This window comes from Centroberyx affinis, unplaced genomic scaffold, assembly GCF_046629955.1.
Source record: "Centroberyx affinis isolate AG114_WGS23_722 - 3 ecotype Tasmania unplaced genomic scaffold, CSIRO-AGI_Caff_v1 ptg004288l_1, whole genome shotgun sequence".
NCBI lineage: Eukaryota > Metazoa > Chordata > Actinopteri > Beryciformes > Berycidae > Centroberyx > Centroberyx affinis.
The window spans coordinates 588,947-611,994 of record NW_027282008.1 but is presented as its reverse complement, the minus strand read 5'-3'; the positions used below and the strand labels follow the sequence as shown (position 1 = coordinate 611,994).

Below are 23,048 nucleotides of genomic sequence, written 5' to 3'. Positions count from 1 at the left end.
AATGAATTCCAAGTGTCTCCAACTGTCTCAATTAGTTTCCATTACCCTTTCTGAAAATGTACCAGAGGTTTGCAGATTATAAGATTTACAAAAGTCCCTGCATGTGAGATATGTGTTCTGTTATAGCATCATTACTGTTTGGCAACTTATAATGTCCTTTCCCGTCAAATGTGCTTTTTACCCTCTACCCAGGTCTACCTGAAGGAGCTGGAGCGGCAGCAGCTGCAGGACACGCTGCACAAGGATGTGATGCAGAAGATCATCTTCCTACAGCGCTGGTTCAGAGCTCGCCTGCAGAGGAAGGAGTTCTTGGACATGAGAAAGGCGGCCAGCTTGATCCAGGTACCCATAGATACAACCAGTGGTTTTTTGATGCACTTACATCAACATATTGATTTTGTATATGTCTCACTCTGGTTTGTTTGTAGTGTTTAGAAGAGAATTAAACTGTATTGTCCTGATAATGTCCTCTCCTCTTCCCTCTTCTCCCTCATAGCGTTCATGGCGCAGGTACTGCAAAGAGGAGCAGAGGCGGCGAGCGGCCACTCTGATCCAGGCTGTGTGGAGGGGGTCCAGTCAGAGAGCCAAGTACCGCCAGCATAAACAGGGCATTACCAAGATACAAGCCCTGGTCAGAGGACACTCTGCACGCAGGAGGTAACACCAAGACACTCATCAGACTGTGTGTGACTCTATTTGTATGTTGGCATAATGTTTAAAGCCCAGTCTGGGACATCGACAACTCAAATGGAGCATTGATGGTCTTGAAATGCTGTGATGACATTTCAAAAGATGTTTATTGTCTGTCATAGATATTTGGGAAATTCAGAGACTTGGAACAGCTTTTTTAGCTTATCATAAAGATTAGGCTATAATCGTATCCTGTCATTACGTTTTGTTTTTTTACAGGTGCCACTCCATACGTGAGGAGAAAAGGAGGAAGGAGGAGGAGGAAGAAGAGGCTCGTAGAAGGGCAGAAATGGAGGAAGCAAAGAGGAGGGCAGAAATGGAGGAAGCAAAGAGGAGGGCAGAAGAGGAAGAGGCAGCCAGGCTGGCGAGGGAAGCTGAGGCCGCCAGACTCGCTAGAGAGGCCGAAGAAGAGGCAGCGAGGAAAAAGAGAGAGGAAGAGGAGGAAAGACTCCGGCAGGAAGAGGAGGAAAGGAAAGCGAGGAAGGAGGAGGAGGTAGCCGGGCTTAAGCAGGCAGACGGCATTGATGCGGAGCCTCAAACGAGGGAGGATCCAGATATAGAGTTGGTCACAGAGGAGACACTAGATGAAAGTCAACAGGACAACATCCCTGTCCAGGAGACGGAGGAGAGAGGAGACAAGGATGGAGAGGCTGCCTCAAGCTTGCAGACTGAAGAGGAACAGGAGAAGGAGGAAGAGCTGGAGGAGGAGGATGAAGGTCTGGGAGCGGAGGAAGAGTGCGGTGAGTCTTCATCTCCCAGGTCTGATTTGGAGACCAACGGTACCCTGGCTGAGACCGGACCCCAGCTGGACGAGGAAGAAGAGGACGAGGATTTGGAGAACCAGACAGTGGGACAGTCGGATTCGAAACCTGCCCAGTCAGAGAAGCCCGGGGATGGGGTGACATCTGAGGCAGCTGCATCCCAGTCTCCAGGTAAGAGTTTGGACAGCCAGGCTCCCAGCACTAGCCCCACTCCATCCCACGCTGAGCAAGAGAGAGTGCGACCTCCCCCTCTTCACAAGGGCCAGGTGTCCAGGAGCCAAGAGAAGAGGAAGCAGAGGAGGCAGAGAGGGCTGGAGCACAACCAGAGAGAGACTGAACGAGCTGCCTCCACCTCCTCCTCCTCCTCAGCCACCGGCAAGGATGAAACCTCCGCGTCAAAGAGCAAAAACCAGGAGGCCGCCAGGCTAAAAGAGCGAGCGGACAGCAAGGAGCTGGATCAGTACACCTTTGTGGCCTGGAAGATGGACAAAGGAGGGAAGAAGGAGGCTAAAACGTCTCCTCCACCTCCTTCTGCCGGTCCCGTTCGTCCATCTACGTTGTCCCTGCAGCGCTCTGACTCCGTGCCGGAGAGGAACGGCCACGGGGAGGGTGTCGGGGCGACAAACCTGCAGCGCCGTCCCGGGGGGATGAAGGAGAAGCCGGAGAAATGGAAGGGGAGGAGGAGTGAAGGAGAGCACTCCGAGAACACCAGCCCCCCTCCGCCTCACAACAGGGAGGACAGGAGGAAAAAACACGCACAGTACGTCTTCTCTTCTTGTCATATTCTCGTTTCTACCCTTTCTACCCTTCTTTAAGCATGTTTTGTTCTCAGTTACATCATTTATATTAATATAAGAGATCTCAAACATTGACAAACATTTTCCAATGTTTGTGTGTATGTAGGAAACTGCTTTATAATGTCATTACCTCTGTGATTTTCAATGCTGACCCCAGTCTTCCTGTATCTTGCTCATAAATTGATTTGTCATCATCATCTCTGTATCTCTGTCCCCGTGTCTGCAGGAGTCGAACAGCCTCCTCTTCAATAGACAGTTTGTCTCCATCCTCTGAGGGAGCCGGTGCTGTTTCAGGCAGAGAGGTATCATAACTATTGATCTGCTTCAATGGACCATTTCATGTTTTATAATGTTTTGTAAGCTCAGATGCATATAAATACACATGCATATAAACTTACTGTACTTGTAGAATAAGTATTCATTCTCTGGTTATGTTTTCTGTTCTGCAGATGCTTTCCCCTGCTGAAAGCCATCCTGATGGCTCAAAGGGAAGCTCCATCAGAAGGAAACACCAAGATGGCTCCAGTCACCAGGACTCAGCCCACACCGTCCCATCCACACCAGAGAGGTACTGCACTGCACAGGACTAGACACACTCGGGCTGGTGATGAGCTGTAGCAACAAAAACAGCAACAAATGGCACACGTCTGTCAATAATATGTCGGCCAATATATTGGTTTAGAAATGTCGTAGCTCTGAGGAGACGAGCTCTACTGAAGTACAGCCTGATTCGTATAGTACTGTGACTATAATTATCAGTGCAGATAGTATAATACTCTGCTGGATTATGAGGAAAAGCCCCTTCACATTAAACCGTTCACAGTTGCATCTTAACCCACTAGGAGGTCTGTCTGAGCCAGATGGCTCATGGGAAAACACTTTGTCTTGTATAATCAAACCGTCCCTGGCTCCCTCATGTGGTGTTACACACACACACACACACACACACACACGGTCTCCCTTAACCATATATAGATACACAGGCAGTTTGTTATGGGAAAAAGACACGATTGCGGAAATTCCTGATAACTGAATTTACTCTGAATGGATTGGCTTGCCTGAGGTTCACTCACTGGGCCAGAGATTTATCAGATGAAGGGATCGAGTGGATTGCTTTGTTTTGAATTTGTATTGTTGCTATGGTGATAGTATTGGAGCAAACCTTGAATATGTGGCACTGTAAAGACAGACTCTCTCTAGATAACACAGTTTTCATGGTATTCTCAGAACTGGACATTTTCTTAGTTATTTAGTTACACTATCTGTTTTGTCTAACTCTTGCCAAGAAGGAATACCAGGTTGTTACATGCAGGGACATGATCAGGAACACGAAAGTGGAAAAAAAAAAACTAAGGAAAATAGTGAGCTGCCATTAGAAACAAATGGAAGTTTAAATAGCTTGAACACAGATCCATGAATATGACAACCCCTTAGTATTGGAGTTGCACTATATTTTAGCTTGACTTGGTGTGTGAATATTCTTAAGAGCTTCTTGTGTTTGTGTGCCCTGTAGGTCAACGGGTTTCCTAAGCAAGATCTTGAAGAAGCGACCACACAAGGAGGCCCAGACTCCAGACGATGGAGATTTGACCCTGGCTCAGGCCCTCAACGAGAAGCCAGCAGGAGGGGAAGGTAATTAACACAAAGAGGAAACTGTTCAGGCCTCCATATAAACTGTCTTGTCAACACTGTAAAGAATCTCCATCTTAACAAGCCATTCAGTCAAATTGAGTCCTAAAATCCAAATTTTCTTAAAATAAGTGGAAAAAATCTGCCACTGCAGTGAGATAATTTCACTTCTGATGCAAATCAACTTGTTTAAAGAATTTTCTAGAATCAAGTGTCGTTTTCTTGGCAGTAGTGCAGTGATCTGCCTTATTCTGACTTGTTTCAAGATATTGACACTCATTTCTAGAAAATTCCTGAAACAAGTGAAACTGCATTGGAAAGAAGTGACATTATCTCAACCCAGTAGCAGATTTTTTCACTTGTTTTAAGAAAATTAGGATTTTTAGGAAGTAGTAAATGTAGTAGTAAAAGTAAATTTGAGATGTCTATACGTAAGAGACAGTGAGGAGACATTGTGTGCCAAAATGCCAGCCAGTGTCATTTGCTTGAGTTATTGCTGTTATAATATGTTGACAGTGTTGTGAGTAATTAGGGAAGGGGAATGACTGGTCCCTTCCATTGAAGTCCATTCCAGATAAGACTTTGTTACTGTGACTCATGCAGTATTTATGCTAGCGAGTAGCGTCCCATCTGCCCTGGAGTCAGAGGAGTGTTATTCATGTTAGCCGGTGTTGAGCCTTCAGCAAACTGCTGCACTACATCTGCAGGGCTGCTGCAGTCCGCGTCCGTCATACTTCCTGGAGTGAGACGTGGAAAGAAAACACAGGTGTATTATTATTATTCCAGAGGCTTAACTAATCATGCTGTTTGCTTTCTGGGTAAACAGTGACCCGTGCGGGATCGTGCTCACTGCGTGCAGGATAGCTTGACTCAGGATTCTGTTTCATCCATGTTGCTGATGCATACTGTACATTCTGGCCTGGTGGTTTGAGCTCGGGGTGAAGCGTAATGAATTAAAACATTGAATTAATCAGGACCACTTAAAATTGCCTTTAGAACTTTGTTTTAAAACAAATCATCCAGCTTTTCCTCCAGCAGTTAATCTTATTTTGCCATAATGTTAATTTATCTCTCTCTCTCTCTCTCCCTTTCAGCCTCAATGCTCGGACACCCATCTCGCTCCCTTTCCCAGCCCCACGGGGATCGCCCTGGTAAAGGCTTGAGCCGCAACCCCACCATAAAGATCAGCCGTGCCACTCGGGTCTCGGAGCAGTGGAACGCCTCGCTGGACCGAGAGATCACCAATGCCAATGAGCTGCGGCACCTGGATGAGTTTCTGGGCAACCAGGTACATTAAAGGGGGAATTGTGTCCGGTTCATACAGACAAAATTACACTTTTGCGGAAAGTACAAAGTGCTGCATTGGCTTCGGACTCCGCAGTCGAATTGCCGTGCTTGTTGGAGGATATCTGCATCTTTATGAATAATCAGTTTCTAAATCCTCATATTCCCTCCCAAAAAATGAATTCCTGAAAAATCACATCTCTTGTTAGTGTGTCTGTCCTGGTAAACTAAACATATCATGTTGCAATGTTTGAGTAAGTGTGTTTCATTAATGAACATCTGCCTTGGCTTTGTCTCTGCAGGTGAATGATTTCCGCTCCAGGGGGAAGCAGCTGTCAGCCACAGAAGCCATCTTCGTAACAGCCACCATGCAGTTCAGAGAGACTATCAAAGCCATGTATTCTCTCCCAGTGAGTCTAACCGCAGGCACACACACACACACACACACACACACACACACACACACACACACACACACACCAATCCAATTTCCACTACCGTTTTTTTTTTTTGCTACCTCCTCCTCTACCTTATTTTCTTTTCCTCTCCCCTAAACTTCACCAGAAACCCACTATTGGCTACAAGGGTCTGATGAAAGGCTATCAGAACAGAGTGATCCACCTGGCGGGGGACAAGCAGAAAGGAGAAGTCCAGCTGGTGGTCAACCTGTTCCAGTCAGTGCTGGACGGCTTCATCAGAGGAGAGATGAAGAAGGAGGAGGCCGAGCCTGCCAAGGTGAAACAACACAGGACCGCTCGCACTGAAATTCATGATCAATCACTGTAGTTAGTCCACATGTGAATAAAATAATGTATTCACACTGGTGCTCTCTATCTGTATTTCAGCCTGCTAAAGCTAGGAAGAAGAGACGGAAAAAAGATAAGAGTGTAAGTATGCAGGGCTGAATTTCATGTTTTCATTCATATATTTGTTTTCTTTCACTAACAGAATGCCTGTAACAAAATGGCAATTTAATATAGATTAGGATTTCCTAATTGAGTGATTGATTGTCTTTCTAGATGGAGAGCCCTCTGGATCATGTGTTCAGCAACTATCAGGTCAACATTATGCAGTCATGTGACCAATGCAGCTCCTACATCTGGGGCATGGAGAAGGCCTACATGTGCAGCTGTGAGTTTACACCCAAACATGCCTCTATTACTTGTTTTGCATTTGTGTCCAAATACTTAAAAATAAACCATGCAGTATACCATAAACCGTGTCAGTTCCTTGTACTAAATCACACATTTTTTAACACATTTGGTCTTGTTTTCTAGATTGCAAAATGGTATGCCACAAGAAGTGCCTCTGCAAAATAGTCACCGACTGCTCCACCTTCTGTGCCAAAAAGGTACGTGTTTATTATCAGAAAGTCTAGGGAAAATGCACACCTGGATTAATGAGGTGTGCTAGCTAATGGCATAGCTTACATAAGATTTGAACGTACAGCCACAGAGCTTTATATATTGTATTACTGTAATGTACTGTAAAGTAGGTGTCAAGTCAGGCTGTAATTCAACTTTATTGCACTTGCAGTATGTGTGAATGCATGGCTCTGATAGATGCTGATGGAACTAATGGATCTCTCATTAACTGCTGCTGTCTGGCTCAATCCCCAGAGCGATGAGGAGTCCGGCGGTCAGCACTTCGGGGTGCGCGTGTGCCACCTGATCAGCGATAAGAACCCAGTTCCCATGGTGATGGAGATGATGCTGGAGCACGTGGAGATGAACGGCCTCTACACCGAGGGCATCTATCGCAAGTCCGGCTCTGCCAACCGCATGAAAGAGCTGCACCAGCGGCTGGAAACTGGTTAGTCCCATCTGCATAACATTGACAGCTAACAGACAGCGTATCCTAGCACTGCCTTGTCTTTGTTTATCAGCCCTCTGTTTCTCATATAAAATTCTGTCAGGGTTCCTTTGTTGATTTTGTGTTGATTTTTCTTCTTGTGTTCTTTAGATCCCCATCTGGTTTGCCTGGAAGACTACCCCATCCACACGGTGACAGGTCTGGTGAAACAGTGGTTGAGGGAGCTGCCAGACCCACTCATGACCTTCATACATTACAATGACTTCCTGCGTGCCGTGGGTAAGGATGCCATTCTCCACTAGGGGGCAGCATTTAACAATAGAAATAATCTCTCTGGGCTTTACTTTTGAAAAGTGGTGTTTCCTGCATCTGCCTCTGGATAGTAGGGTTTTTTTGTTCATGATTGACATGATGACATTGATTTAAAAAAAAAAAAAAAGAATAAATGGCTGGTAAGTATGTGAAGTCTAAATTTGACATGAAGGTTTCTGAATATTTACAACAAAGAATAAAAATGAAAAATTGGGAACATCTTTACACGTTTTTCTCCTCTCTGTAGAGCTGCCAGATAAGCAGGAGCAGCTTCATGCCATCTACAAGGTGCTTGAGGAGCTTCCCACAGCAAACTTCAACACGTTGGAGAGACTCGTCTTCCATCTCGTCAGGTAGGGATTCTCTCATTTTGGTGTAACTAAATATGAGCATGACACAAATACTCAGGGTTAGGGGTTTGATTCCCACCAGGGCCACCTGTCCTGAAAATACATGGTATTGTATAATGTTGAAGATATGTTATGTTATTTTCTTTGAACATGGTCAGTAGTATTAATATGAACTTATCCATCTTACCTCAAGCATTAAGTTATGACAAATGGACCGGAAGCTCACTAATCTGTGTACTCTGAGTATCACAAAAACTATAAAAGGATAACCTCAGAGCAGAGACAACCCTCTTCTGTGATAAGTACAGTAGATTCTAACTCCTGTCTCTATTGCATCTAAATGCTTGTGTCTGATAATTCTCTTGCAGGGTTTCCAAAGAGGAGGCTCACAACCGCATGTCTCCTAACTCCTTGGCAATAGTGTTTGCCCCTTGTATCCTGCGCTGCCCAGACAGCGCCGACCCACTGCTCAGCATGAAGGACGTGGCCAAGACAACCACGTAAGACTGCCATGACTGGCTAGACTGTAGTGCTTACAGGTCTTAACCAGGGATGCAAGAGTAACACAATTAGCTTTTCGTTTTTTTAAAATATTTAGCAGTTTTTTGTTTTTTTTATAGATCATTTCATGTCACATAAACAACATGTGCAGAACCAGTGAACAGCTGAAAATCTGCACACAGTCACACTCCTTGATACTGTGACCTAAGATATTCCTCTTTCCCTATGTAGGTGTATAGAGATGCTGATCAACGAGCAGATCAGACGCTACAATGAGAAGATGGAGGAGATCGAGCAGCTGGAGTACGCTGAGGCTCTGGCTGTCAACCAGCTCAAACTCAAGAGACAAAACACGGTGAGGAAGAGAGCCTTGTCCTGCTCTGGATCGGCCTTGTTCGCTTTAATTTGGTCTGAATATTATGGCAACAATTAACAACCAAAAGTTTTAGATTAGTGCCTAAACTTTACCACGATCAACCTCATGTGAAGATAAAAGGAAAGGCATTTAAACATAATGTCACTTATGCATAAATGGTTTATTATGCCATATGCCAAACTTAACTAAACTAATTAGTAACATGTTCCTTGATCAATTAAATCATATGGCAACCCCAGTATCAGATATTATTGTTCTTCGGGTTACATGGGTAACATGGCCAATGTTCCTTGTCTCTCTTTAGCACTACTGGCATTTACCTCTCAGGTTCTCAGCTCCTTACAAAGGAGTGGTGGTATGTATCATCAAGCCTCAAGTTCTCCTGGTAGATGTAGTAGATGTAGTAGTGTGTGTGCCATGCTGACACGTCTGTGCATGGCATGTTAGACGTGGGTGACCTATGACCCTCTGGCTGTTCTCTCCTCCATCTTTCCTTACTCCCTTTGTTTCTTACTAACTGGTAGAACGTTGCATGATTCTTTTAGTTTGGTTTAGATCCTGCTTGTGATGTGGAGGATTAATCTGTACCCTTTTCTGTTATTCTTGTGCTCTTGTGTGAGGACAAGATGGTTCTGGGTTTGGTCTCCAAGTACTTTTGTAGTTAATCTTGACTTTTTGGAAGGCAGTGCCCCCTGTGAATAGCATGGCTTTCAAAGCGTCAGCTAGAGGGAAATAATGATGAATTTATTCTGTGTGGTATTCTAATGTCTTCATAACTTATTGACATAAAGAGGAAAGTTCTGAAAGTCATGCTATTTGCAGAGGAGTGTCTGCTGTTGAGTGGCAGGGCCTTTTTGGATTGCGGTGATGTGTCTAACATTTGTCTTAGTTCTGAAATGACCTTTTTGTAATGATACAACCCCTCAGTTGGCCTATGTAAACCCTTACACCGATACTTTTTTGAATGGGTGGATGTTAATGACTGTTCATTAGTTTCTTTCATGTCACTGTATCTGTGTCTCTGCCTTTTCTTTTAGTTATTCACAGAAGGGCTGCGAGAATGATGTGCAGTTGCATGACTTGCCACAGGCACCATCCACCCTCGTCTCCCCTCTTTTCCCTCTTGTTCACTAACAAATATGGTATCAGATGTTTCAGATGTGGGTCAAAACCATGCTTGATTTCTGTCGTAATTAAGGGACATTTTCAAACGTACTGTACGAGTTACCAGCCCAGCAAAGTAAAGCAATCACGCCACGTGTCCTAGAAAGAACAGCATTTTGCCCCAACGCTGAGTTGTTCAAGGTACCGGTATGTGACAGTCTGTCTGTCTCTGCAGGTGCATGAGAAAGCCAGTTCTGATCTAAGTGTGGTTCCTGAGAACGAGCCTCTGGACTCAGACACAGAGGCTGAGAAGAACCTGGTGGAACGCATCAAGTCCATCAAACAGGAGAAGTAAGGATGGTTTCTTTATCATCTACTTCCACCATTCCCACCTCAGTCTCCATAGTCTCAATACAATATCTCTCTTTTCTCCATTGTCTAGCTTCCTTAGCCAGTCTCCTTTGCTGTCTCTCCTCTCATTTCTCTGATGTTCTTGTCCTCCGCTCCCCTCCAGAGAGGACCTGGCTTGCCGACTGCCGGAGCTGGAGCAGCCTGGTTCGGACCAGGAGAACTTGGACTCCGAAGCCTCGCTGAGCTCTGAGAGCCTCTTGGACGAGCAACAGCGCTCCTCTGCCCACGGCTCAGAGCCAGAAGGTCAGTATTAAGGTACAGTCTGGCCTTTCCTTCCTTCTACCTGTTTCTCTCACTCACCGGTGGGTTTCTGACCAGTCCATGGGGCCGCTGGGTTGGGCCCTTCCTGTCTTTTGTGGTGCAGGTCTGGACCAGTGATGGTGATGGGGTCGGTGCCGTCTGCTCTGTAGCGAAGCAGGTTGGAGCAACAGCGACTGTGTGTGTGTGTGTGTGTGTTTGTGTTTGTGTTTGTGTGTGTGTGTACATATGCGGACATTTGCACACCTGTGTATGCATGTAAATATGCATGTGTGGCACAGTAGCATGCTGAAACTTCTTCCAAAGAGAATTAACTGAACATTTGGCACACCATAGCAAATGTTTTGCTTCTTTGTGCCTCACTGAATGTGATTTTTGGTAGCTAACATGGTTGCATGATCTTCCATTGATCTTCACCCTCTCAGGATGGCTGTTTTTGACTCTTAGAAGTGTCTGGGAGAGGAATATATTTATCTTTCCCTTCCTCTGACCCTTCCTCTTTTCTGCCTCTCTTCTAGGACGAGGTTGCCCCCAGCTGAGGAGATACAAGCCAGTCTGCCCGCCCAAACCATCAGACCTTGCCCAGCGACCTAAAGCCCCAGGTGGACGTTACTTTCTGCCAAACCTCAGCTCTACTAGCTCCTCCTCTTCTGTGTCCAGCTGCACTTCTTCCTCCTCTGTATCCTCCAGTGCCTCCTCCAGGCATCAGCTGCAACGCCGCACCCCCGTCATCCCAGGCACGGTTAAACTCCCCCCGGGCGTCCACTCCCATTCTCCAGCCTCGGGCCCAGCGCACGCCCTCACCCCTCCTGCTAGTCGAGCATTTAAATACCTGATCAGGAGAAGAGAGCAGCCCGGCCGCCGTAAAGACAGTACCCAGTCCCTGTACATTGACGGCCCAGACTGCGACCTGCTGTTGCCTTTTGCATCCTGCCCCCCCTCCGCTTCCTCCTCCTCCTCCTCCATCTCCATGGTTGCATCTTCTCCTCAGCACCAGCAACCCCAGACGCAAACCTCGCCTACAAATGGCCAGAGACGTTTTTCTGACCCAGACATACCTTATATGGACGATGAGGTCTGATCAGAGCAGAAAAGAGAAGAAATGAAATGGATGATGGGCAACAATCTCCCAGTAGAGAGGGAACCACAATATAGATGGCATACGTAGCTGTCATAGATGACAAGAGAAGTAGATGGCTTGTAGTCAGCCAGGAGAGTATGGGAATTAAGAACCACAGTAGAGGAACATAACCTGTAGAAGTGAATGGACATGAGAGAACATTGATGAAATGCGCAGTAACCATGGTGGGCCAACAAAGCACAACGGGAGAGAGACAAAACGGAGGCTGTTACAGTTGCTGTTGTCATGGGAACTAATCAAGAAGCTGCAAATTTGTCTCAACTCTTGTCGTCCTATGTGACAGCGAACACAACTGGACACAATGTCGCCAAGCACTTTTTCTATCATTATTAATATATTGTGGTTACTGTTGATGAAATCAAATTGGACGTGGGGTGTGTTTTCAGTGGCCTCATGATGGACCTTTCCTCTGTTTATTTTTAAACACATTTGTGCTAATTCAAGGAAATATTGCAGGCTCCATTTGCACCTTTCCATTCCTTAGTTCTGCTAATGAGCAAGTCAAACCAGCATGCTCATGGAAATGTTAACTAGTGCCTTGATTTTGTACTGTAAATTGACAGTGTACAAACTCATTGGTTCGTTTTACCTGTAATCCTTATGGAATTGGGGTTGGGGTGGGGGGTTGGGGTGGGGGGCGGGGGGGATTTTTGGGGCGTTGGGGGTACTTTTGTATGATACTTGTGTGTTTATTGTACTGAACCGACTCAAGACATGTTTGAAACAACAAGGAAATAACACACACACACACACATTGTGAATGTTGTTCTGGTGCCTTATCACAACAGCTGCAATGGACAACAGTCTCACTCCTTCACCTTTGACCTGCAGCACAACACAGTATAGGAAGGAACTAAACCTGAACCGCTTTCACAATAGCAAAGGGAAATGGGAGCAGCACACGCCACTTTTTCCTTTGGAACGAAGAAACACCAACCCAGCCATGATAACAAGGGCTGTGACACGATGTCTTTAAAGCTCAACAGACCTTGAATTCGCTTTCTCTCTCTAATATGGACATGGCTTCACTCAGCTGTACTGTACCTGCCATTCCAAGTGGACAATTCCCTAATTTGCAGGCTCTGTTGAAGCATGGCTTTGGCCCACTGTGTATGATATGTAATACTAATGTTCCTCTCTCTGACTGCTGTTGAATGCTGTTTGTCTGTCTGTCTTGATTATGAGGAAGATGTGTAGGTGTGTATTGTTTAACAGGGAGTGCATGGTTGGGACTGAATGATGTGAGCTGTAATGGTTATTACTATTAACAGGACAATACAGTATGATGCTTGTAACCTCTGCTGCTGTGTGTTTTGTTTGGGCACCATGTGTGATACTGCTGTTATGGTAAAATTATAGTCACTAAATTCAGTAATTGTCACAGTTTAGATCTTAAATCTGGGCTACATTAACATCGGCATCTACAGTAGCACATATCCAGAAGGCAAACTCCCAAGTTTACAGAAAAATATGCACAATATCAGCCTGTTTTTGATGGCGTTCATTTACTTTTTTAATGTAAATCATCATCTTCAAAATCATCCCATTCTAAGAAGGGAAATGGAAGCACTTCACCTCGACTATCCCACCAATATTACGACTACAATGTAAAGTTAGCTAGTAATACACAAACAAGCATGCAAATGAATTCAAAATTACCATGTGTTGAAATGTTCAAATTTAGACAAAAAAGGAAATAACTGGAAGTCAGTGATCCTGACCACACAAACAGCAAATGCCAATGATGAAAGATTTGTTTTATTCATTAGAACAACCCGTTCTCTGTCTCATATGTGGAAAATGAGATGACAGAAAATCCCTTGTACCCTTGTGGTAATGGACACAAATGGTGTGATAGTGTAGACGAGGACCAGTTCAAACAAGGACATTTAATAATGCTGCCTTCAGAGCTAGTCGTAGGCCAGTCTCATTTGCTGTCTCTCCTCTCATTTCTCAGTTCATCCACTCAGGTTGACATTCAGTCTGTCATCAAGGTTTACAGCTTTTATTGTTTCAGTCCTTTTGCATCCCATGTAAAAGTTTGTAACAATTGACGTTACAATATTGGCTTTAAATCTAGAGATATTATTTTAATGCTGACCTAAACTTCAATTTGTCTGTCTGTATTTTACTTTATAATTTGGCCCATTTCCAGCAAGGCAACAACTGTTATTTGTACAAATGATAGTCAATCAAAGAGAAGGTCTTCACAAAGGTAAGTACAGGGTGGTGTTATAACAGGCCAGTGAAATCCTGAATGGTGTCTGTTCAAGACAAAATCAAGTCTTAGGTATGTGGCATCTTAGAATATACATGGAATAACAAACATTAAGCATGCCTGTTGTACTGGGTGGCACTCAACTGTTGACTGAATAAGAGCCACTATTGTCCAAAAACACATTGCACCACACTAAACTCCTGCTGTAGAGGTTATAGCTGAACAACACAATGCACAACACTCTTGAGTTGTGTACAATTCATAATTAACATGAATTAAGTTCCATAAAATATCTCAGATTTTCCCTGTACCTGACAGAATAGTTGTTTTCTGCTCTCCAGTTACTACTAACCAATCTCTTGAGTGAATAATATGACGGCTCTTGCAGGTAAGAAGTAGTGTGTGCCATAGCTGAGGTATTAGATATTAAAAAAATACACGTGTTTGATTACACTGTTGTGCAATTACTGTTAAAAGTATTCTTTTGTTTAGCCTGACCTGCTGACCACTTTCTACTTCCTTTAGACCTCCTTACTGTCGTCTGCATGGCCTGGGATGGTTTTCGCATATTCTCTTTAGCAAGGCACTTTCAACTCTCATTCAAGTTCCCTTCACACTTTCCCAACAATTGGGTCCACATACGCTATTCATTCTCTCTCTCTCTCTCTCTCTCTCTCTCTCTCTCTCTCTCTCTCTCTCTCTCTCTCTCTCTCTCTCTCTCTCTCTCTCTCTCTCTCTCTCTCTCTCTCTCGTTGTACTCACTGTCAGTGTAGCAGACACAGATTTGTCATTTCATGACATAAGTGATGTTGTGGAAGATAAGTGTTAAACAATGACCTCTAGTCAGTGATTATAATAATGCATCACAATCACCGAACAATCAACAAAAATATTTTTTGTTTTCGGTAAAGGTTTATGTTTCCCCGCTTAATGAATCTTAAATTCATATAGGGCTATCATACATCAGTTTGATACTACTTGCTATGCATTTATCGCCCTAAACAGGTCAGTGAACGGTTGTTTTGCAAATACATGGGTGGTTAAAAAAAAGCTTTGTAAGACGTAGAAATGGTTACAAGTTTAGACTACATTCTCTGAAATCGTAGTAATATATGAATTCTGTTAAAATTTTAATTTATGGATTTATGCTGAGAATTAGTGGTGGTGTAAGGCAGTGGTTCGCAACCTTTTTCATATCAAGGACCCCTAATTCAGTCCACATTACAGCCGCGGACCCCCATTTGATGAGATTTTGTCTCTCGGACCCAAATCTGAGAATATTTTTATTTTCAGATATGATTTTGTCCAGAATTCCATGACTATATGTATTGTAGGTAGAGATAACAGTGAAACTATGATCACAATAGTCATTCTAAAATGACAAAATAATTAAGTTTAACAATTCATCAATTTGCTGGGGACCCCCTGGAATGCCCTCAAGGACCCCTGGTGGTCCCCGGACGCCACGTTGAGAACCACTGGTGTAAGGCACTAATTTGATGGAAATACTGTTGTTGCTGGCCCGCTTCTTCCGCCAGTACTACTGTTTGACTACGTCACATTCCTGCGACGGTCTGTCAGTTTCAAACATGGCTTCGTCTAGGTTAGAGATAAATTTTGTGAGATTACTGTCTCGCTGCGAATCCATAGCTTCGGAGAAGAGAGGGGAAGCGGAATGGAGGTTAGACAAGGTAAACAACACGGAGTGAATGTCATTATCCAATACAGGTTTCCTTTCACCTTTCTTAAGCTGTCTTAGCATGACTGTCAGAAAAGCGTAACGGTCGCTAGTTGTTGTCACCGCTGCAACAGCAGGACAGCCAGTCTGTTAGCCACGTCGTCACTGACAGCAGTGATTGCAAATTATGTTATCTAGTAACGCCAACTTGAATTGCCTTTTTACGACAGGTTTTGCAATAAACAACACTTTCCAAAAACACATTTGAATCCTTCGGTGTACTAGATAATGTTTGCTAACTTTGCTAGCTTGTTAACCTTATGTCTTAAAGCGAGAGATAGTCACAGGATGAGAGTGGACATCATCACCCAGTCTGTCTTGTTCATATTAGTGTCCTGTCGATTAGCTTGTTTACTAACATGCCACAGTGCTATTCAATATTCAACAACTAGCTGAATTTCGATTTGACACATTGTTGAATTGTTAGCGTCGTTTCCATTTGCTATCAACGAAGACTAAGATTCCAATGGGTTGTTTACGAGAAAAATGTGTATTGGTTTTCTAAGCTGCTTTGTCTTGGCTATATTTAGAAGCTTGTGTCAGACTGAGCTCCTGTACACATGGGCACAACTTGAACTTGGCATGGGTTATGTTCTGTCTAACTGAAACTATATTAAGCTACCAAATAAACATCAGCCAAAGCATACAGGGAGTGTTTTTGTTTCCTCTCTTGCAGTATGTTGGTGCCCTAGAGGAGATGTTGGTGGCTTTGAGGAAGAGCGCAAGGTAAAACATGTTATGAATAGCTACTTATCCAATGCCACTCTTACCGTTTAGTATATCTTAACATAGGGCTGGGCGATAATTCAATATTATCGTTTATCGCCTTTCAGTGGAATCATATCGTGATGATATGAAGATATTTTAATATCGTGACACATTTCTGCTGTCTAAATTGATGATGACAAGCAAATTTTACTTAAAAACTCTCATAAAATGAGGTATGGTAGGAATATTATTTGAATATTTCTGTTTTGTTTGACATCACACCTAACATTACCATTCGGTTCAATGAGATGAACATTAATTTGATTATTTAACGTGATTTTGCACTCATGAACCATATCATGATATATATTGATATCGAGAAAAATCCTTATGATTATCGTGATATTGATTTCAACCATATCGCCCAGCCCTATCTTAACATCTTTTATTATTGTTAATTTGCAAGAAATGTTGCAGTAGTTACATGTTGTTTATCATGACTGTAGGTCTCCTATGCAAAGGCGACTAAAGACTTTGAACTTGAGAAATCACACTAAGCTTGTGATGCAAGCAAATCTCACTGACATCCTATTTCATGAGTGTATTTTCTAACAAAGGGTAGCTCTTAATGGTACTTGAAAGAGGTCACACCATGCATGAGGCAACATGTTCTTGGCCACGTAACTGATTTATCAAGGGATTTAATAGTACTGTTATTCAATGATGATTTGGTTGTTTATTTTCTCAGCAAACCCACACCAGAAGTTCTGACAGAATACACAAGGAAAGTAGATTTCCTGAAGGGACTTCTAGAGGCAGAGAAACTGGTCAGTGGAAATATTTTACACAATTTAATCACTTTCAATAATTTCACCATTTTCCACATCATATTTACTGTTATTCCAATATTTAAAACTGTCTTATAAACAGTAGAGCTGACTCCATTCTTTTATTTCTTATTCATTCTCCAAACTGTCCATCCTGTATTCCCAAAAAAGGTGGAACAATTAGTTCACAATCAGGACTTGTTTTTGTTTGCTTTTTCATTTGATTTTGCTTCAGTCAGGACAGATTAACGATCTCATGGCTCTCCTGTGTTGTTAACAGTCTTCCCCAACAGAGAAAGCATTAGCCAATCAGTTCCTTGCTCCTGGACGAACGCCCACAATAGCCAATGAGAGAATGCCGGCCACTAAAACTGTACACATGCAGACCAAGGCCCGGTGTACAGGAGAGATGAGGGATGAGCTGCTCGGCACGGTAGGACGGCCTGTTCCCCCGGCCCTCACTGTGAGGCTAAAATAGAGACTAGCCAAGATGCAAGGTAGGCGGGTAACTCATATTTCCACCTCTCGCTGTGGAAATTAGCACTTCCACTGTGACTCAGATCATATAGCCAATGTACACAGAGCTTAAAGTTTAAAAGCTGGAGATTTTTGCACATACCTTGCACCTTGGCTATTTAAAAATGGAGCTGTCTATCAATGCCATCACTTTGGTGATTTATTAATATTTTCTTAACTGCAAAAACCTATGTAGGGGTTCCTGATTTAAAAATACATATAAAAACCAGGGGTTGGTAGAGAATTTGAAGATTTAAAATGCAATCTTCTGCCCACATTATAAATTTTCTTTTTCTCTGTCTCATTACAGGGTTTGATGGGCAAAGGTAAGAATTATTTTGAAATTCAAAGGCATCCAGAATTCAATATTTCATATTGAAAAAATACAGTTTGAAATAATATCCCAGTAGAAAACTAGTATTTTTATGGAGAATCAACATTTACAAAGATGATTTTTTCCTTTCCTCTCCACAGGCACCTCAGAAACAGACTTGCGAAACAGAAGGTAAAGCTTTATGCATTATTTCTTGTGAATAAGAACTAAATTTGGATACATCCCTATTCATTTGTGCGTAGATATCGAACTATAACATCCATTGATTGGTAGGTGAGGTGAGGTTGACTATACAGATGCTTCAGAAAATTTATGATGTGTGCCTCACTCAATCAGTGAGTTCATCTCAGTTCATCAGTCTCTGTGCTTTACTCCATCCATCATGATCATTCTTGGGATGCAGGAATAATGTTTCCATTGTCACAGTTCTGTGGCTCTGACCCTCGCTCTTCTCACTACTGGATGCTTGTAATGTCGGTGACCTAAGAATTTAAGATTATTTTATTGCTGGACTCGGTGTAGTCACTCTGGATACGAGTCTCCGCTAAATGCCTGAAATAAAACTGTAAATGGTCTCCCCCCACCTTCTACAGAGGCGTGCCACTGGATGAGCGTCAGTCTGCTGCAGAGCTGGATGCCGTCCTGCAGCACCACCACAACCTGCAGGAGAAGCTGGCTGAGGACATGCTCCACCTGGCTAGGAATCTGAAGAACAACACTCTGGCAGCCCAGAACATCATCAAACAGGACAACCAGGTAAAAATGAACAAAAGAAGAAAAGGAGCGCTGCTTGGGTGTCTCTGATACCTTCAACTGGTGCTCTTTGGTGACAGGGATCAGAGTCTTCAATGGAAAAAAGGAGGTCCAAGTTGATAGTGCCTTGGACCACTTTTTTCTTCCTTTGAGGACATAATTGGATAGCCACTTGTGTGTGTAACAAAAAAGTATTGTAGCTCATTTTCTCCCATTGCAGTCCGAAATTAACTTTTTGGCTCTCAACTGCCAAGGCTAGTAAACTTAAAAAAATATATACCTGCCAAAAATCATTTTCACCAGCCAAAATAATTCACATGCATTTTTCATAGTAACAGGGTTCCCACGGACCTCGGACGTTTTTTTTTGCAAGTTTGTGGATTTTAATAAAATTTGTTTTTGAAAGTGAATGGATGGCCATGAAAGTAGTTTTTTAATTAAAATATAGCACCATAATTTATCAGTGTGCCTCAGCTCTCCGGACCGCTCTCTGTCCTAGAATCAACACGGTTTCATTTTACTTGGATGTCTTGACTTGACAAGATCATGAGTAATAAATGAGGCCTCTGTGATGTGTAATTTTGACCAATGTAATGTCTTACCCCAAAACATGATTTTGAGACCTTGAATTTCACCAAACAAGACCTTGAAAGTAATTGAAAAGTCCTTGAATTTGATGTCCAAGTGAGTGTGGCCACCCTACCCATTTTCAATACTGTTTCATGTATAGAATCATAAAGCATAAAGACAACAGCAGATATAGAGTTTTAAATTCAAGATTGCTCATTTACTTATGCAATGGATTAAATTAGTCATGAATTGACTTGCCGCATGGGAATAACGTTCAGTTTCAACTGATGGTTGGATGCTAATCAACCATCCAGGCAGCAGAGAAATACAAGTTTAGATGCTACTGCATTGTGTGGAGCCAGTGTATCAGGCAGCCAATCAGGAGCCGGTTTGATAGAAGGCCATTGCTTTGCTTTGCTTTGATTGGTTCACGGTCAGAGAGAGTGTACGGTGGCCAGCAGGGAGATAGTATGGGAAAGACGAGAGACTGTAATAACCAAGACATTCAAACGTTATCGTCTCGAAAAGTTACTGGCTGGTGTGACAGGTGACCTTTATTCATTTATCTGCCGATTTTACCAGCATTTTGTCTGCCATTGAGAGACCAGGTTTTTACCACTATGGTCCTGTATATTCCAACATTTCAGATGTTTTCATTTTTCTCAGGGATTTGGCTTGGGACAGGGAGATGTATATATTTTTGCAGGGTTATTTTGTGTCCCAAAGCATTTTCCCTTTGTCTGGTGAGGTAAAGTGTGTCAGCTGCTTCTGTCCACAAGTGGGCAGTGTGAGACCACCCACTACCAGCTTATGAATCTAAGACCAGGAACATATTATATCAGCAATCTGACGTGTGCATCAATGCTTGTGTTGACAGTTGTCTTGTATGTTGTTAAGTCACCTCTTCCTCCCTCTCCCTCTCCCAGACCCTGAGCCAATCTATGCGTCAGGCTGACATGAACTTTGAGAAGCTGAAGACGGAGTCGGAGCGACTAGAGCAGCACACCAAAAAGTCCGTCAACTGGCTCTTGTGGCTGATGCTCATCCTGGTCTCCTTCACCTTCATCAGCATGATCCTCTTCATCAGAATCTTCCCCAGGCTCAGATGATGATTGTGTACAGTCTCAAATTCTCAGTTCTACATCCTTCTCCGTTTACAGAACAATAATAACAACATAGGCCTAAGCAAATCTATACAGTATGTCTGTATGTGTTGTACAGCTTGGTAGGAGTCGGCACCAAATCAATTCAGTTTGATGAATTGAAAAGTTTGGACTTTAGAAATTGAAATTCTTCCTCTAAATGTGCTATTGTAAAATCGTTCACAATGCAGAGAGTTGTTTCAAGCAGCAGTATCCCTTTTGGAAATGGAACAGAGCATAGAACTACCACATATAGATATTTAGATACATAGACAGAGGGAGGGCCTTAGAGAGCTGCAGCATAGTCTTAATATCCCATGGAATGGACTGTCTGAGCCTTAATCAGTTTAATCCCTGTTCAGGTAGACTACTCGACATACAATACAGGTATGCACTGTCTCTCTGTCTACCCATGGGATTAAAGTCAAATTTTACTTTTGTACAACATTTCATTTTTTAGCATGCGTGCCTCTGTAGGAGTTCATGAACCGTCCACCATCAGTATTGGCAGTCCTAGGAATCCAGTGTCAACACTGGCTTGAATTAATTGAAAGCCTGGTTAAAAAAAGCAGACTTATGAACAGTGCTAAAACTTGAAATGTTCCACTGAAGTGAAATATTATTTTTGGGCCAATAGATTGGCTTGCAAACATCAGTCAGTTTCATTTTTCATAGTTTGTTAAGGTCTGGAGACTTTCATTGTCAAGAGGTTTAGAACTACATGCTGTTGTTTTGTTCCCTGTTGGTCGAATGGATAGTATTTAATCCAGTTCACCTCCCAATGCCTAAGTTTTTTTGGTGAGTGTGTGTATCAGCTGGTTATTCCAAAAATGTACTGTCAGGTAATGATAGTGGGATTTGCCATTTGTTTTGTTGTCAGGTGTGTTGACAGTTGTATTGGTGATGATGATGATGGTGACGTTGGTGGTGTTGAAGCATGATGTTGTATACATTAAATGACTGTGAGTGATGACCCCCTTTCCACCCTCATATCAAGGTTCGATTAACACTAGTGGCGGAAGTTGTGTGTGCAGCATCCCAACAGCCTAGATTCGTAAAAAAAAAAAATGGAAACACTAAATTGCTAAGTTCAACCCCAGACAAGAGCGCGACTTTTCTAAACCTTGCTGTAGAGGTTGGCCCCTTGTCCATTTGATCATTTTGATGTATATTGTGTGTACTTTATGTGTTGTGGAAGCTGTGAGTGATTGGTAAATGATTGGTGAAATCCTATATAGCGCCCTCTGTTGTTGAAGAAATGACTGATGCAGTGACTCTATGTGGCCAGTATGTGTCAGGCACGGCCTTACAATAGCACCAGATAATAACCTCCATGACCCCAATAGCCTGAACAAGCCATGAATCCCAAATTAACCCCACTACCCATTTAGAACTGATCTGAGGATTGAAGTACGGCTAAATAAAGGCAGTTGGCCACAGAATTGAGTACAGCACAACCATATGGGACCCTGGGTAATCTTTTACATTTGGCATCCTCTCTAGTTCCCGTCCGTCGGGCCATGAGTGCTCCCACCTCTGAAACAGTGTTTTACATGGAGACGAGCATAATAGTAAAGACACTTCGAGAGAAACTGCTTACAATGTAGAACCAGGTTAATGTTCCTGCTGTGTTGTCGGTGTGAACGCAGACTGCAGTCTATTCTGAGGTCTGTGTAGCTGGTTGGCTTGCCCAGGCTTGCCGCTCTGCCCCTGGCCCTTCCTCTTTCCTCTCTCTCTCTCTCTCTCTCTCTCTCTCTCTTTCTCTCTTTCTCTCTTTCTCTCTCCCTCTCTCCCCTCTCCCTGGCTGCTGCCCCACCTCACGGCTGGCTGGGCTGCCGCTGAGGCCTGGCTGGCTCGCCTGCCGTGTATTTTGGGATCCCTGGGGGGTATTTCTGCCTGTCGGAAGCTGAGGCATGCGGGCCACCAGGAGACCAAATGAGGTTGTGTCAGAGCGGAGGAGTCATCATCCCCCTCGGTTTCATCACAGCTGTTTGCGCCTCCATTCTCGGGCTCATCGCTAATGCTCTCGCCGTGTGATCGGGCTCTCTGAGGCTCGGGTTTGGAGAAATTGCCCTTTGAACTTTAGCTGCATTACTGTATCGTTGGTGTGATTTATCATGTTCGTTATGGTTGCATCATCCTGTTCGCTGAAAGAGACTGTTAGCCATTTACGTTTCACAAAAATGACCAGTGCTTCCTGTGTTGTGTCCACTTTACTTCATAGACTTCAAAGCATGGGGTGTCTTAAGTGTGTGTTCTTGTATTCACCCCATTGCTTTGAGATCAGTGAGGCACAATGGACACACTTTAGAGAAGAGGCTCGTTAACGGCAATACTGGGTTTAACCTCTGACCCAGCCAACCTGGATGAGTTCCTTCCTGTGCTCCTTTCCCATGGGCACGTCCTCAAAATAGCGGTGGACCCTCTGTGTTCACACAAGACATGTTCAATAATAATGTCTTACTGTAATAAATAAGAAATCTATTTTGCTTTGTTGTTGTTTTTTCTGTTCTGATGCACCTAACTCTCTGTCTTTGTCAGGTATCTGCAGATGTTTGAGGTGGAGTGTGTGTGTGTGTGTGTGTGTGTGTGTGTGTGTGTGTGTGTCATAGTATGCTTTTAATTGGTTTGATCCCTCTAAACAGCAGAGAGCAGAAGAACAAATTGTTAAGCATGAGAGAACTTCCATTCCTCCTCAGCACAGCACTGCGGCTTTTAAACACCCCAACACTCCAGTCTTTTTAATTTAGTTTTTGGCTGCAGCTACAGTGAGGATTTGGGTTGCCTACAGAGATGAAGGAGATTTTTTTCCTCCC

The 23,048-nt window shown here is 43.4% G+C and overlaps 2 protein-coding genes across 2 annotated transcripts in view; both read left to right on the top strand.

Annotated features, from left to right (window-relative positions):
- Positions 1–12,032, top strand: part of LOC139664469 (unconventional myosin-IXb-like) — a 61,536-nt gene extending 49,504 nt beyond the window's left edge. Inside the window, 22 exon segments of the mRNA XM_071543308.1 lie at positions 193–342; positions 497–657; positions 910–1,566; positions 1,639–2,211; positions 2,475–2,550; positions 2,698–2,816; positions 3,762–3,893; positions 5,003–5,165; positions 5,464–5,571; positions 5,726–5,896; positions 6,007–6,048; positions 6,181–6,292; positions 6,439–6,512; positions 6,781–6,973; positions 7,124–7,252; positions 7,533–7,638; positions 8,004–8,135; positions 8,368–8,491; positions 8,817–8,867; positions 9,852–9,967; positions 10,131–10,270; positions 10,804–12,032. Of these exon segments, the coding sequence (XP_071399409.1) occupies positions 193–342; positions 497–657; positions 910–1,566; positions 1,639–2,211; positions 2,475–2,550; positions 2,698–2,816; positions 3,762–3,893; positions 5,003–5,165; positions 5,464–5,571; positions 5,726–5,896; positions 6,007–6,048; positions 6,181–6,292; positions 6,439–6,512; positions 6,781–6,973; positions 7,124–7,252; positions 7,533–7,638; positions 8,004–8,135; positions 8,368–8,491; positions 8,817–8,867; positions 9,852–9,967; positions 10,131–10,270; positions 10,804–11,366 (4,092 nt within the window). The 3' untranslated portion in view covers positions 11,367–12,032.
- Positions 12,033–15,221: 3,189 nt separating this feature from the next.
- use1 (unconventional SNARE in the ER 1 homolog (S. cerevisiae)) lies at positions 15,222–22,695 on the top strand. Its single transcript, XM_071543333.1, has 8 exons — positions 15,222–15,335; positions 16,059–16,108; positions 16,839–16,917; positions 17,198–17,350; positions 17,744–17,759; positions 17,908–17,938; positions 18,361–18,523; positions 20,017–22,695. Exons 1-8 carry the CDS (start codon positions 15,234–15,236, stop codon positions 20,197–20,199), a joined length of 777 nt encoding a protein of 258 aa, XP_071399434.1. The 5' UTR covers positions 15,222–15,233; the 3' UTR covers positions 20,200–22,695.
- Positions 22,696–23,048: the final 353 nt, after the last annotated feature.